The 14760-nt window shown below is 44.8% G+C and overlaps 1 protein-coding gene across 1 annotated transcript in view; it reads left to right on the forward strand.

The window, feature by feature from the left end:
• Window positions 1–6135, forward strand: part of LOC119952876 (kelch domain-containing protein 1) — a 130046-nt gene extending 123911 nt beyond the window's left edge. The window contains 2 exon segments of the mRNA XM_038776476.1: window positions 2537–2589; window positions 5233–6135. Of these exon segments, the coding sequence (XP_038632404.1) occupies window positions 2537–2589; window positions 5233–5365 (186 nt within the window). The 3' untranslated portion in view covers window positions 5366–6135.
• The last annotated feature ends 8625 nt before the right edge of the window (window positions 6136–14760 follow it).

The raw sequence follows: 14760 nt of genomic DNA on the forward strand, positions 1-14760 counted from the left end.
ACTCTTCGATATTGATAATTATTAGAACCACACTCGCAAAATATAAATTAAAAACTAGGCTGGGAATTTAAGTAAAAATAAGTGTTTGTAAGTACACGCACATCTGTCAATTTATGTAGAGACATGACACCTTATGATGTTTTGGATGTCCCTTTTATGTCTACCTGTTATCATTCTGATGAACAATACTGGTTTACCTATTATGTGTTTCCACTTTAAAAATCACTTTCTAAGTATAAGACCATCGTAGATGAAGAGATGGAATTTTAAAAATTAGCCTACCAAGAAAAAGCTTTGTAACTGCTTAACCATTGCAGGATTTGAGGAATGTGCCATTGCACATTTCCTTTAAAAATGTAATCCTTGACGATGGGTATTAAAATTAGATGAGATGGTTTATGCAATGTTATAACTCATTGTCTACCGTGAGAGTAACATATCTCATCCCAGGCCATTAAATCAGATTCGCTGTCATTCATTTTAAGTAGGAGATGGTTGCTTGAGGCCAACACCCCCTAGGTAGGACAAACTGGTTTATTGACGGATCCACTATCAATGGAGCACTGTGGAGAAATAGGGCAAAGACATAAGATTAAACAGCCAACCAATGTAGCAGAAAAAACCTTGTCCATGAAGAAGGAAACAAATTAATTTCAAGCCAGAGCTGGTCAGGAATCAGGGTGAATCAAGAAAACTAAATTAGTCTGTGAGTGAAGGTTTGACATTTTATTGTCTTTTTGAGAGGGTTCAGTAGTCAGTTGAATCTGTGATACTTGATAACATTTTATTTTGTACACTGACTTAATGTTTGTAAAATAAACTAGCTGCCTTGTCTCTGTTTCCATTCACCTTCAGAAATATTGGGAACGTGCTCAATATTTCAATTTTCATTACATCAGCATCCTGTTATAACATTCCTGGGTTATATGATTAAATATTTTGGTATTGGGTAGGAAGGTACACTCAATCCAGAAACACCCAGTCTACTCATGGAAGCGACCAGCAACACAGTACCTGAGAGAATATTCAAGGCAAACTGAAATTTGTGGCTGTTTTCTTTTTTCCCTTATTTAAACACGTATTTTCCTGTGCCCCTGTGATGATGCTATCCACTCTGAAGGTGGGAATTTTTATTACATGTAACTTGGAAATTCGAAGTCTGGAAATTGATGCAACAGTAACATCTTTTAAAACAATTTTAAGCATCGAACACGGCTTGAATAAGCTACCTCATCAGTAGCACTAGCAGCTTGACTGAATTCTGATAAAATAACTGACTGATTTAATCAAGTCATGTGAGAGTACTTTTAAGAAATGGGTGTTTATCAAATAGCTGTAGTTGGTGTACCTTTAAGAAATGGGTGTTTGTAAAATGGCTGCAGTGATTCAGAGAGTGGGTGGTGCTGGGCTGTCTGTCTGCTTTTACTTTTGCTTTGAACAAAAGCTGGCTGGTGTCTGCGGGTTTTACTTTCGTTTTCAGAGCTGGATAGCTGCAGGCAAAGCAAGGAGCTGTATAAGGATCTCTGCAATCTAAAGACTCTCCAGATCATTTGAGGATTTCAAAGTGATAACTGCTCTCAGTAGAGAATTTGAATCTGATCTCTGTGTTAAAGAGGGTATTTGCCTTATGGATGTTGCAAGGAAAGATTACGGGTTACTTATAGAATATTGTATCTGTGGGGAGTATTGGTGTTGATAGTTGTTAAGATGTTTACTGTGGGTTTATAAAGTGTTAACTGGATTTCATAGAATAAACATTGTTTTATTTGTTTGAAAATACTCAGATCTTTGTTGAATTACACCTGTAAAGTGGGCCCTTGTGCTCCCCATAACCAAAATCTATTTAAAGTTATAGGTCAGGCGAACTCCATGATACACTTTGGGGTTCTCTAAACCCTGGCCCGTAATAATCATGATAGGGTGAAAACAAAAGTTCTATTCCTAATAGATGTAGTAGATTGCAAGAAGCATGCAGCAAGAAAACCAAACCATGGATTAATGCAGCAGCATTACCTGCAAACTTATTTTTAGATGGCTAGAAATGGAAAACCACTCCTGTCTTGTTAGTGAAAAATTTGTACCATTGATTCACACCGTAGATTATCTTACTATCCAAATTAAATAAAGAATTGTAGGGGTGGAAATTGGAAATCTGAGGAAAAAGTTATGAAATATATTTTGTAAATGACAATTTTATACATTTTTTAAACACCTTTTATCTTCCATATTTTATTATATAATCCTATATCTTTTCCTCAAAATGTTTTCTGCCTTTTTGAATAAAATTAAAAATGATTTTATTTCTATTTCCTGGGACCAGAAAAATAGTTTTGCTCAGATGCAGCGCATCAAACTGCATTTTCATCTTGGATAATCCTTCAAGAAAAATTAGAAGGAATTTGGATAATGGAAATATAGAATTGGTTTATGTTCTCATCAAACCATTAGGCAATTTTAGTTTTCAGAACTGTTCAGTGGAGGTGGGCATGATTTAAAGTGTGCTACAAATTTTATTTATTTCTGTTTTAAAAACTAGGGTCACTGTAATGATGTGCTGATCTTTCAAACGCAGCCCTATTCACTTTTCAGGTAAATTTGTTCATTTCCTTTGACTTTATATCTTTTTTGTAACATTATCATTAAAACGTGGTGAACATGAGATTTGAAAAATGGAAAATAGTGGTCGTGTTTCAAGGCAAAACAACGTTCAGAGTAGCTGTTTGAAGGGGAGGGTAACGTATAATTTTCTTTTGGACAAGCATGATATTGAAGTTCACTTGCTGGCGTATTGGAATAATTTACTTGTGAAATTCCTAGATGAATAAAACTCAGATCAGAGTTGAAAACCAGAATGAGTGGAGATCTGGCATAATATGTTCACTAATTTCATGTTTGGAAGCACACACTTTGCACTCAAAGGTCAAACATTACGGATTGGAGAATGCATTCATCTGTCTGATCCAAACTTGCATTGTATTGATCTAAATTTATTGGGAACCAGTTTTCATGGTCCAAATTAAGTCCAAAAGTTAGCTGGTCCCTATTTGAACTCCTGAGCCTGGTTATTCTGGGTTCAGCTAATTTCTCCAATAGCATCTTATTTCAGACAATTTTGAAATTGTCAAGAGTAGCCAGCTTAAAGCGGAATGCGATATTTTGAATGGAGCTTCTGGCAATGACTGCAGCTGGAGAAAATGTTCAGCAGCAGGGACTCCACTTAAAAGGAAAGCCTGGTGAAAGATTGTTGCAGCAGGCACAAACGTCATCATGTTTATCCCCCACTGGCTATAGAACCTGAGGGCTTTGTGAGAAGTGGCCAATCAAGTTGATTTAATCTGCCGGAAAACATCCAATTAAATTGCCAGAAATGACAGGCTTGGAGATTGCACTGTGACCATATAGTTCTACAGTAGAGAAAATAGTAATGTCTTTCCTTCTACCCATACATTCATTATTTGTCTAGCTTCCTATGGTTTGCCATTAGGGTGCATTGAAAATATACAAGCATTTTCTTCCCTCACCATCAACGTTTTAGTATGAATGTTAATATTAAAACTCCTGACAATTCTTTCTGTGCACAGTACATGAATGAAGCTTGTGATTGCCTTCCTTGTTACAAATGTTTCAGAACATTTGTCAAATTTTTGTTATTGATGTGCACTTCAGCTTTTGTAGGAAAAAATAGCTCAAAACAAAAGGGGGAAGAGGTGGACAAACCAAGCAGCATCATCTCTCATTTTTAAGAGGCAGACCATCGAAATACAAGAGCAGGACATTAAAAATCAGGCATGAGATGGGAATGTAAAAGGCTCGACTCTAAATCGGTTTGTACCACATTTATTTTACTTTAATTATTCAGTTTTGAACTCTGATGCTATGAATCAATCAGCACGGTCACGATACCCAGAGTGCTTGGGATCAAAATGAAATGACAACATGTTGGCAACAAATTTCTCTCTTTATTTCTGCAGGTGTAGGAGAAGAAACCGAGTAATCAGAGGCTAGTAACCCAAGTGCACCCATGCATCTCTCAGCACACGTATCACTCAATCTCATCCTGGCAAGCTTCAGCACAGTAAAATACACCCCCACCCCCCAGGAGATTTAGAAAACAATTTTAAGGACAGTGCACTGGATGAAAGGTGGAAATGACATGGGAAGCAGCTGGCTGGAGGTTAAGTCTACAGCTGATGAGGTCAAATGAAGGATACTTCAGAGCATGAAAGCAGCTTTTATCTCTTGAGTGGATTATTCATTCCACAAAAGTTGTTATGCAGAGTACAGTTTGCTTTGAAATGCATGGAAACTTCATGTAGATGTACCTTATGTACACATTCGGTTAGTGAGTGCTATTTGCTTGACTTTCATCACAGGTGAGCCAGATTCTATCTTCACAGAGCTGTCATTGGACAATAAATCAGGAACATGACTGTTTATATTCTAGTTTGAAGAAACTATGGTTGGGCAACTCCTTGGTGATTGAGGATTGAATCAAATTGAATCAAATAATGATCTCTGCCAAACTAAGCGTATTTAATGACAATGGGCTGGATTCTCCCAAAATTGGACTACGTCCCCACGCTGGCGTAAGCTGGCTACTCCCCACGCACACCCTCAAAAAAAAGCTAATTCAGTCACCTTCAGGGGGCTAGCAGGGACCCGGAGTGATTACCGCAGCTTTAGCTGGGGATACGAGCCCCCGCACTTCCGATTTCGACTCCGCACATGTGGACAGCAGTGGCTTCCAGCGGCTGTGCCGAGGGCCATGGCAGACTTGGACCGCGGAGGCAGCTCCGAAATGTAGCCCCCCCAAAATCGGCCGTGTGCCCTTGCATCCGACCGGCCAGCCATCCGACCGGTGGCCGATCCTCCCCACGCCCCCACCAAGACGGCCGTGGACTGAGACCGCAGCCGCCACACGAGGTTCCCGAAAGTTACAACCACGCTGTAGGGAACCCGGCCGGCTGGGAGCGGAGGATCGCTGGGTGGGCCTCTGGCAATGGCCCCCCAGCCGCGTGTACTCCGTGATCACGCCGATTCTTGGGTCCCGGAGAATCGGCGGGCCCGATTTCGGCGTGAAAGTTGATTATCTGCCCCCGTGCCAAACGCGATTTTGCCGCGGGGCTGAGAAGAATCCAGCCCAATGTTTTTAATCTGAGACCAGAGTCGAGGTAATATTTTTGTCGTGAAGATATAAATTATGTTGGCTGATGGACTTTTTTCCCTCTGTAGGTTGTGCTTAGATTGCATTGCCAAAAATTCCACAATTTTACAAAATCAGCTTCCATGGTTACCTCGTCAGTTGTTGTCTCAAGTGCAGAAGAAAATCACTTTCTGGGTTTCAGCTGGACTCCAAGACAAATGAGAATTGTATTTTTAACTGAAAGTTTGATTTAGAAAGTTTCCGTATAACTCTCATAATGATGTATTTCACAATATATATCATTATGATCAGCAAATGTAATGTTTGAAATGTACAAACCCAAATTGGGTTAATATAAATGTGATTGTTCTGTTGTACTGTATTTTATTCATTTTTGTAGACTAATTAACATATCTACTGTGCTAATGAATTTTCTATCATCCTGAGACTAGATTCTGAAATAAAATGTTTTATGTAATAAACCCGTAGTAATGGTTTTTTCATCTGTGAAATATAAACTGGTAAAGCAAGACATCTCTTAATTTGCATTTTACTCCAAGACCAATGACGGTATGAGGTAAGTACTGAACATTAATTTTTATATTCACTGGTGATAGTCAACATGTCATTTTTTGTTTTTCACAAGTTGAGATTATTCTCACTGATGTAAGATTGATTTATGTTGAATTGCTGGGAATTCGTGTTTTATTTTCTGGCACTCTCTGATGGACATCTAATGACTTTGGGACTATCCGAAATATTTTTCTTTACTACATTGGTCCTAAATATGTAATTGATTAATGATTATAAATACAGACAGTAATATCTTATTAATGTAAACTGAGTAACACTTCAAAAATTACATTACCAGCCATCCTAAGAGACGTATTTCAGTATTTCATTTTAAACTTTGGGTTTTGTGCATTATTTTGTATAGTTTACATTTCCTGACATATGTAGGCTCAATTTGTTCCTATTAAATTTAATCTATATTAATTGTCTGCTGTTTTTGGTTTTATTTTTAAACCAGCATGAAGTGTATTGAGATAATTAAGGAGCAAATTCATTTCTTTCAGTATTAGAGCATTAAAACAAACTTACTTCACACTTCCCTCTTTTGAAAAAATATCTGTTTACCAGTTCACTTGAAATCATTAAAAGATACATAGATGCACGATTTCCAATTCTGAAAAGTCACAAATTCTCCCAGAACAGAGTGATAGATTGGATAGCTGTCATAACCGTTATTGGTTATCTTTTTTTAAAAATGTGTTTAATTACAAGCATGTATCAAAACAGGTTAAAGCAAATAAACACTCGGGAAACATACTTCCCAGCAATCAACTATACAGTCAGTACAAATGTTTTCCCTTTTTCACCCCCACCCCCCCCTTGCGGCTAACTGCTCCTCATACAAGGTCACAAACATCCCCCACATTCTCTCAACACCCCCCCTGCAGAGCCCCTTTAATCATACTTTATCTTTATAGGGCGGTATGGTAGCACAGTGGTTAGTACTGTTGCTTCACAGCGCCAGGATCCCAGGTTCGATTCCTGGCTTGGGTCACTGTCTGTGCACGTTCTCCCCGTGCCTGCGTGGCTTTCCTCCGAAGCTCCAGTTTCCTCCCACTGAAAGACGTGCTGTTGGGTAATTTGGGCATTCTGAATTCTCCCTCAGTGTATCTGAACAGGCGCCGGAATGTGACGATCAGCGGCTTTTCACAGTAACTACATTGCAATGTTGATGTAAGCCTACTTGTGACAATAAAGATTATTAAAATAATCTTCTCCAACCGCTGGAAGTGGTACAGGTCACGCAACCAAGCTGCAACTCCAGTGTACTCCAGTAAAATTCGTTGCAGTGCAATCAGAGCGGAGAAGGCCACAACATCGGCCTTCCTCCTCTCCATGTCCTCTGGCTTCTCTGAAACTCCAAATATCACCATCATTTTTTGGTCCGGGTCCACCTCCTCCTCCACTATCCTAGCTAAGACCGCAAACACTCCTGCCCAGAATCTTCCCAAATTTTCGCAACCCCAAAACATGTGTATATGATTCGCTGGTCCCTGCCCACACCTCTCGCACTCACCTGCTACCCCTGAAAGAACCCACTCATTCTCGCCCGACTCATATGCACCCTGTGCACCACCTTAAACTGTATCAGGCTCATCTTTGCACAAGAGGCGGTCCCGTTTACCGTTCGCAGTGCCCCATTCCATACTCCCTAATTGATCAAAGCAGGTTACAGCAAGTAAACACCCCGGGAAACATACTTCCCAACTATCAACTATACAGTCTGTACAGATATTTCCCCTTTTTTACTTCCCCACCCCCGTGCGACGAATAGCTCCTCAAACACTGTCTCAAACTCCACCGCTGAGCCCCTTAACTCATACTTTATCTTCTCCAACTGCTGGAAGTCGTACAGGTCACCCAACCATGCTGCTACCCCTGGTGGCGATGCCGACCGCCACACTCCAGCAAAAGTCGTCGCCGTGCAATCAGAGAGGCGAAGGCCACGACATCGGCCATCCTCCTCTCCATGAGCTCTGGCTTCTCTGAAACCCAAAATATCGCCGCCAAAGGGTCCGGGTTCACCTCCACTATCCTGGCTAAGACGTCGAACACTCCCACCCAGAATCTTCCCAATTTTTCACAACCCCAAAACATGTGCGCGTGATTCGCTGGCCCCCGCCCACACCCCTCACACTCATCTACCCCCTGAAAGAATCCACTCATTTTTGCCCGAGTCATATGCACCCTGTGCACCACGTTAAACTGCATCAGGCTCATTCTTGCACAAGAGGAAGTCCCGTTTACCCTTCGCAGTGCCTCATTCCATACTCCCCAATTGATATCCCCTCCCAACTCCCATTTCGCCTTGATCTTCACCTCCCTGCTCAACCAGCCACTTATATTTATTCCCTATTTTTCCCTCCACTTCCACATCTGGAAGCACTAGTCGCTCCAGCAGGGTGTATCCCGGAAACGTAGGGAAGCCCTTCCAGACCTTTCATGCAAAGTCCCCAACCTGCAGATACCTGAACTCACTACCACTCGACAGCACTTCCCTCTCCCTTACCTCTTCCAGACTGAGAAACCCTTCCTCAAATACAAATCCCTCACATTGACCAGCCCCACTTCCCTCCGCCTATATACCCTATCCATCCCCCCCCCCCCGGCTCAAACCCATGAGTCTCGCTCAGCGGCGTTAGGACCGACATCCCTTCGATCCTAAAATGCCTCCTCAGTTGATTCCATATCTTCACTGTGGACTGCACCACTGGGCTCCCTGAATACCTACTCGGAGCCATTGGCAATGCTGCCGTCACCGTAGCCCTCAAACTAGACCCCTTATAAGATTCCTCCTCCATGCAAACCCACTCTACTCATTCTCCTCTCCACCACCGCCGCACTTGTCCACATTCGCCGCCCAATAATAAGCAAGTTCGGCAACGACAACCCCCACCGCTTGTATTTTAGATTTTAACAAAATAAGCAACCACACATCAAACCAACAAAGCCCAGTTAATATAGTTTACATAAACAACTCCCCAATCCCAATTCCCCACCAACTTCCTTACCCAATTGCTTCCCCTTTTTAAACACCCCCTCCCCAATAAAGTCAATAAACAGCTTGCCACCTCGGGCAAACCCTAGCATCAATTCCCAGCCATGTCACTGACCCACACCCACGACTTTGGGGGCTTCGAGTCCCTCCATGTCAATAAAATCCGTCTTGGGGCTACCAGGGAGGCAAAGGACAAGAAAGCGGCCTCTCTCACAGACTCCGGGTCTTCTGACACACCAAAAATCGCCACCTCTGGACTTGGAACCACCCTTCCCGTCGGTATCTCCGACATCACGTCAGCAAACTCTTGCCAGAATCCCCAAAGCTTCGCAAAACATGTGGACATGATTCGCAGGCCCACCCGCACACTGCCCACTTCTATCCTCCACTCCTTCAAAGAACCTGCTCATCCGGGCCACAGTCATGTGCACCCTGTGGATCACCTTAAATTGTACCAGGCTAAGCCTGGCACACGACGAGGATGCATTGACTCGCCTCGGGGCGTCCACCTACAACCCAGCCTCTAACTCCCCACCCAACTCTTCCTCCCACTTCCGCTTCACCTTCCCTATCAGGGCTCACTCTCAAGCCATAAGCTCGTTATATATTTCTGATACCTTCCCCTCCCCCATTCCTGCTTTCGACACTACCTTATCCTGCAGCCCCTGGGGCGGTAGGTGTGGGAAAGTTGATGCCTGCCTCCGCACAAAGTCCCTCGCCCCAAGTAGCAAATCCCATTCCCACCGGGCAGCTCAAACTCCTCTTCCAGACACAGAAAGCCCCCGTCTATAAACAGAACCCCAAACTGCTTGATCCCCACCCCCAAAACACCCCATCCAGCCCCGCAGAACAAACTGATGGTTGCTGCATATCGGTGTCCACACCGGCACCCTCTCCAGCTCCACGTGCTGCCGCCACTGTCCACGTATCCTCAAAGCCGCCACCACTACCGGGCTTGTGGAGTACCTGATCGGCGAGAACATCATCAGTGCCATTAGCACTGCCCCTAAACTCGTATCCTTATACGAGGCTGCATCCAACCGCTCCCACACCGACCCCTCGTGCAACCTGAATGCCCAAATACAGATAGGTTCTCCCCCCCCACCCCCCCACCAAAAACACCACCTTGAACGACATCTACCTCAGTCTCTTCTGCCCCCTCACCTGGATCGGAAAGACCTCACTTTTACCCACTTTAAATCTGTACCCCAAAAACCGGCCAAATTCCTCTAGGATCCCCATAATCCCCCTCCCAAAGGGTCCGAAATGTACAGTACAGATTATCCGCATTAAGCGAGATACTGTGCTTCCCCCCCCCCCTCCCCGTACTATCCTCTGCCAGTCCCTCGACTCACTGCGCCAACGGCTCAATAGCCAAGGCAAAAAGCAGTGGGTAGAGTGGGCATCCCTGCCTCATCCCCCAGTATGGCCGAAAATATTCCGAGCTCACTTGCCTGCACACTCGCCACTGGTGCCTGGTACAGCTGCTGGACCCAATCCACGAAACCCTGCCCAAACCCAAACCTCCCACAAATTGCCCCACTCCACCTGATCGAAGGCCTTCTCCGTGTCCATGGTGACTACCACGTCCACCTATCGTCCCTTGGAGGGCATCATTATCACATTTAGTAGTCTCCTGATATTATCCGCCAGATGCCTCCCCTTCACGAACCCCGTCTGGTCCTCCTCTATCACCCCATGGCACACAGTTCTCAATTCTCGAGGCCAAGCTCTTGGCCAATAACTTGGCATCCACGTTTAACAGTGAGGTCGGCCTATACGACCCACACTGTTCTGAACCCTTATCCTCCTTAAATCAGAGCGATCGAGGCTTGAGACATTAGAGGAGGGAGCACCGGGTTCTGAAAGTGCCATAGATCCACCATATCCATTCTCTCCATAAACCCCCCCCCCCCCCCCCCCCCCCAAGCTCCCTTGCCATTTATACTCTACCCATCGACCTGGGGCTCCACCTATCCACCCTTGGCTCTCGGACACAGTTAAAATCTCTTCCCATGATCAACTGGTGCGTGGCCAAATCTGGGATCGCTGCCAGCAACCCCCTCATAAAACCACATCATCCCTCCTCATAAAACCACATCATCCCAATTTGGGGCGTACACATTCACCAACACCACCTGTGACCCTTCCAATACCTCACTCACAATCACATATCTCCTACCCGGATCCCTCACCTCCTTTGCACTCACATTAAAATTGTTCCTCCCCTCGATTTCGAATCAAATCTCGAGTGGAAAACCTGCCCGACCCACCCCTTCCTTAACCTAACCTGGTCCTTCACACGTACAAGCGTGCGTCTCATGCAGAAAGACCACCACGCTTTCAAGCTCCTGAGGTGCGCGAACACCCATGAACTTTTAACCGGCCCATTCAGGCACCGGACGTTTCACGTTACCAGAGGCTTACGCCTCCAATCCCCTCTACCATCCGTCATCTTCCCCGTTTAACACCCCCCCCCCCCCCCCACTTAATTCCACCATCTACTTGGCCTGCTTCTCCATCCCTGACCATGTCATCTGTCACCCCTTGTCGCATTACAACAACCTCCACCCACCCCCTCCCCCCTTTTCCGGCCACCCCTTGTGGTTGGCCTACCACCTCACTTCCGTTCACCAGCATTACTTGCTAGTGCAGCAGACCCTCCCCAAGGGGCATCTCCCAATTACCTCTTCCCCCCCCCCCCCCCCCCCCTCTTCAGATCAAGGGAGAAGGCTCCCTGCTGACCTTGCCCTCTCCCACTCAAACATAGACCTCCAGGCTGCCCCCTCCAAAAGCAGAGAAACAAATGCGAAACACAAACAGTCCCATAAAACAGGAGGGGGATGGGAACATCCATCCCCACATAAACGTTTCACCCCTACAACCCCATACAATCCCAGCAGTAAACAGCAAACCCCCATAAAGGACCCCCTTCAAAGTGGATGGGACGAAAATCCTCCAATCCCTACCCCCACTTCAAACATGCTCCCAACCATTACGAAGTGCCAACACCTCTGTTCCAATGCATTGTCCACTCAGTTCTCCCCCAGTTTATGTTCCTTAATGAAGTCTTCGGCCACTTCTGGGGTCTCGAGTAATACTCCAGGCCTCTTAATGTTCCTATAACTTTGCCGTGTAGAGCACCCCAAACCTGACCCACCGCCTGTACAGCACCGCCTTGGCCTTGTGGAACCCTGACCACAGCTTTGCCAACTCGGCTCCAATGTCCGCTAACCTTATTCCCCTCCCAGTCGCAGACACGCCTCGCCTTGGCTCAACACAAAATCTTCTTTCTCCACAAATTTGTGGAGTCTCACGATCAATGCCCACAGCGGCTCCCCAGCTCTAGGCTCAGCAACCTTCCGCCCAATATCAAGTCAAAAAGAGCTCTTTTCTGTGCCTTCAAGCAGGAGCTGCCCTGTGTGCGACCACTCACACCATGGCTGCTAACGGAAGTTGTTATTGGTTATCTTAATGTGCCTTTCGCCCAATAATACACTGAGACAAAATACTTTATTTTTGAGACATTTGCTGTCATCTGCCTTTTTAATTTTGAACTTCCCTGCTTCTTGCTTTACCACTGCAGTTTCTGTGCTGATTGTATTTACCTCAGGTGGTCATCACAAGTTCTGTACTGATTGTTGTTTACCTGTGATTTCTTATGACCTCTCATGCAAGTTTAATTTGAGTGAAGTGTAGAACTTGTAGTGAACAATGGAACAGAACCTATGATTTTGGTCATAAACTGTAGGAAGAAAGATTGAATGTGTGACAGCAATAAGGGAAAACTCTTAGGAGGCAAGAGTTTAATGGTAATCAATCACAAGATGGTTGTGACCAGGATGGTCCAGTAGCAAGAAAAAATGTTTTGCTAATGTTGATAAAACTTAGTCACACTAAATTATGGGATAAAAATGATTAGCGAGGTTCTGGTAAGAAGCATGTTTGGGCGAAATGAGAAATTGTGGAATGAAGCCTGGGATCAATTGAAATTGATGAGCAATAAGGAGAACTAACAAGCAGCCACCATTGGTCAAAAAGCTGAAAGAAACGCATCTCGTAGGTGGCATGGTGGCGCAGTGGTTTGCACTGCTGCCTCATGGCGCTGAGGACCCGGGCTCGATCCCGGCCCTGGGTCTCTGTCCGTGTGAAGTTTGCACATTCTCCTCATGTCCGCGTGGGTCTCGGCCCCACAACTCAAAGATGTGCAGGTCGGTGGATTGGCCGTGTTAAATTGCCCCTTAATTTGGGACAAACAAAAAAGAATTGGGCACTTTAAATTTAAAAAGAAGAAACTGTACTGTGTACTGGATGATGTCTACTTAACGACACCGGGTACATTGAAACCTGTGCTGCCTATTACCTATGGCATTCATGGATTTCATAATTTAGGTTTTTTTTCTCAAAACTAGTATTTATGCATTTTATTTTTAAGAGTCCTTCATTTGTCACCCTTTCAATGTGCTGGTTTCAAATGATCTTTAAGCACCAGACACTGATTTATAATATTGTTTCACTTGACTATTGTATTGAATCTTTGATTTAGAAAGTTGAAAGTTCAATTCCACAAGAACTGAGCATAAATTCTAAGCTGACTTTCCAATGTGGTACTGAGGGAGTGATGCATCATTGGAATTGCCACCTTTTGGATGAAACGTTAAATTGAAGGCCCCCATCTACTACTACCTTTCAGGTGAACGGAAAATCTCTCATTTTGAAGACGATAAGACCATAGGACATAGGACCAGCTTTAGGCCACTTGGCCCATTGAGTCTGCTCCGCCATTCAATCATGGCTGATATTTTTCTCATCCCCATTCTCCTCCCCATAACCCCTGATCCCCATTCTCCTCCTCATAACCCCTGATCCTCTTATTAATCAAGAACCTATCTATCTCTGCCTTAAAGACACTCAGTGAATCGGCCTTCACAACCTTCTGCGGCAAAGAGTTCCACAGACACACCACCCTCTGGCTGAAAAAATTCCTCCTCATCGCTGTTTTAAAGGATCGTCCCTTTAATCTGAGATGGTGTCCTCTGGTTCTAGTTTTTCCTACAAGTGGAAACATCCTCTCCACGTCCACTCTATCCAGTCCTCGCAGTATCTTGTACGTTTCAATAAGATCCTCTCTCATCCCAGTACAGACCCAGAGTCCTCAAACGTTCCTCATACGACAAGTTCTTCATTCCAGGGATCATTCTTGTGAACCTCCTCTGGATGCTTTCCAAGGCCAGCACATCCTTCCTTGAATATGGGGCCCAAAACTGCTCACAATACTCCAAATGGGGTCTGACAAGAGTCTTATACAGCTTCAGAAATACATCCCTGGTCTTGTATTCTAGCCCTCTTGACATGAATGCTAACATTGCATTTGCCTTCTTTTTTTTTAATAAACAATTTTATTGAGGTAGTTTTTGGCTTTATAAACAGTTACAGACATCATCAGAAAGGAAGCAAAAAAGGCAAAAATGTGCAAACATCAACGTACTTTCAATGCTTCCATCGTAACATATTGCACAAGCCCGCTCCCCTCCCACTGGTACTACCCGCCATATTTTCCCTCCTACTCTACTCTACCCTCCCCCCACCCCCCCTGCTGACGCTCACTCTCCCGCAAAGAAGTTAATAAATGGTTGCCACCTCCGGGTGAACCCCTGCACAGATCCCCTCAAGGCGAACTTAATTTTTTCCATCCCCAGGAAACTCGACATGTCCGCAAGCCACCACTCAGTCTTCGGGGGCTTTGAGTCCCTCCACGCCAATAATATTCGTCGCCGGGCTATCAGGGAAGCAAAGGCCAACACATTGGCCTCTTTCTCCCCCTGGACGCCCGGGTCTTCCGAAACCCCAAAAATTGCCACCCCTGGACTCATCACCACCCTTGTTTTTAGCACCTGGGACATGACCCCCGCAAATCCCTCCCAGTACCCCCTCAGCTCAGGGCATGCCCAAAACATGTGAACATGGTTCGCTGGTCCTCCTGCGCACCTAGCGCATTTGTCCTCTATCCCAAAAAATTTGCTCATCCGAGCCACCGTCATATGGG

Source organism: Scyliorhinus canicula, chromosome 2 (genome assembly GCF_902713615.1).
Source record: "Scyliorhinus canicula chromosome 2, sScyCan1.1, whole genome shotgun sequence".
Taxonomy (NCBI): domain Eukaryota; kingdom Metazoa; phylum Chordata; class Chondrichthyes; order Carcharhiniformes; family Scyliorhinidae; genus Scyliorhinus; species Scyliorhinus canicula.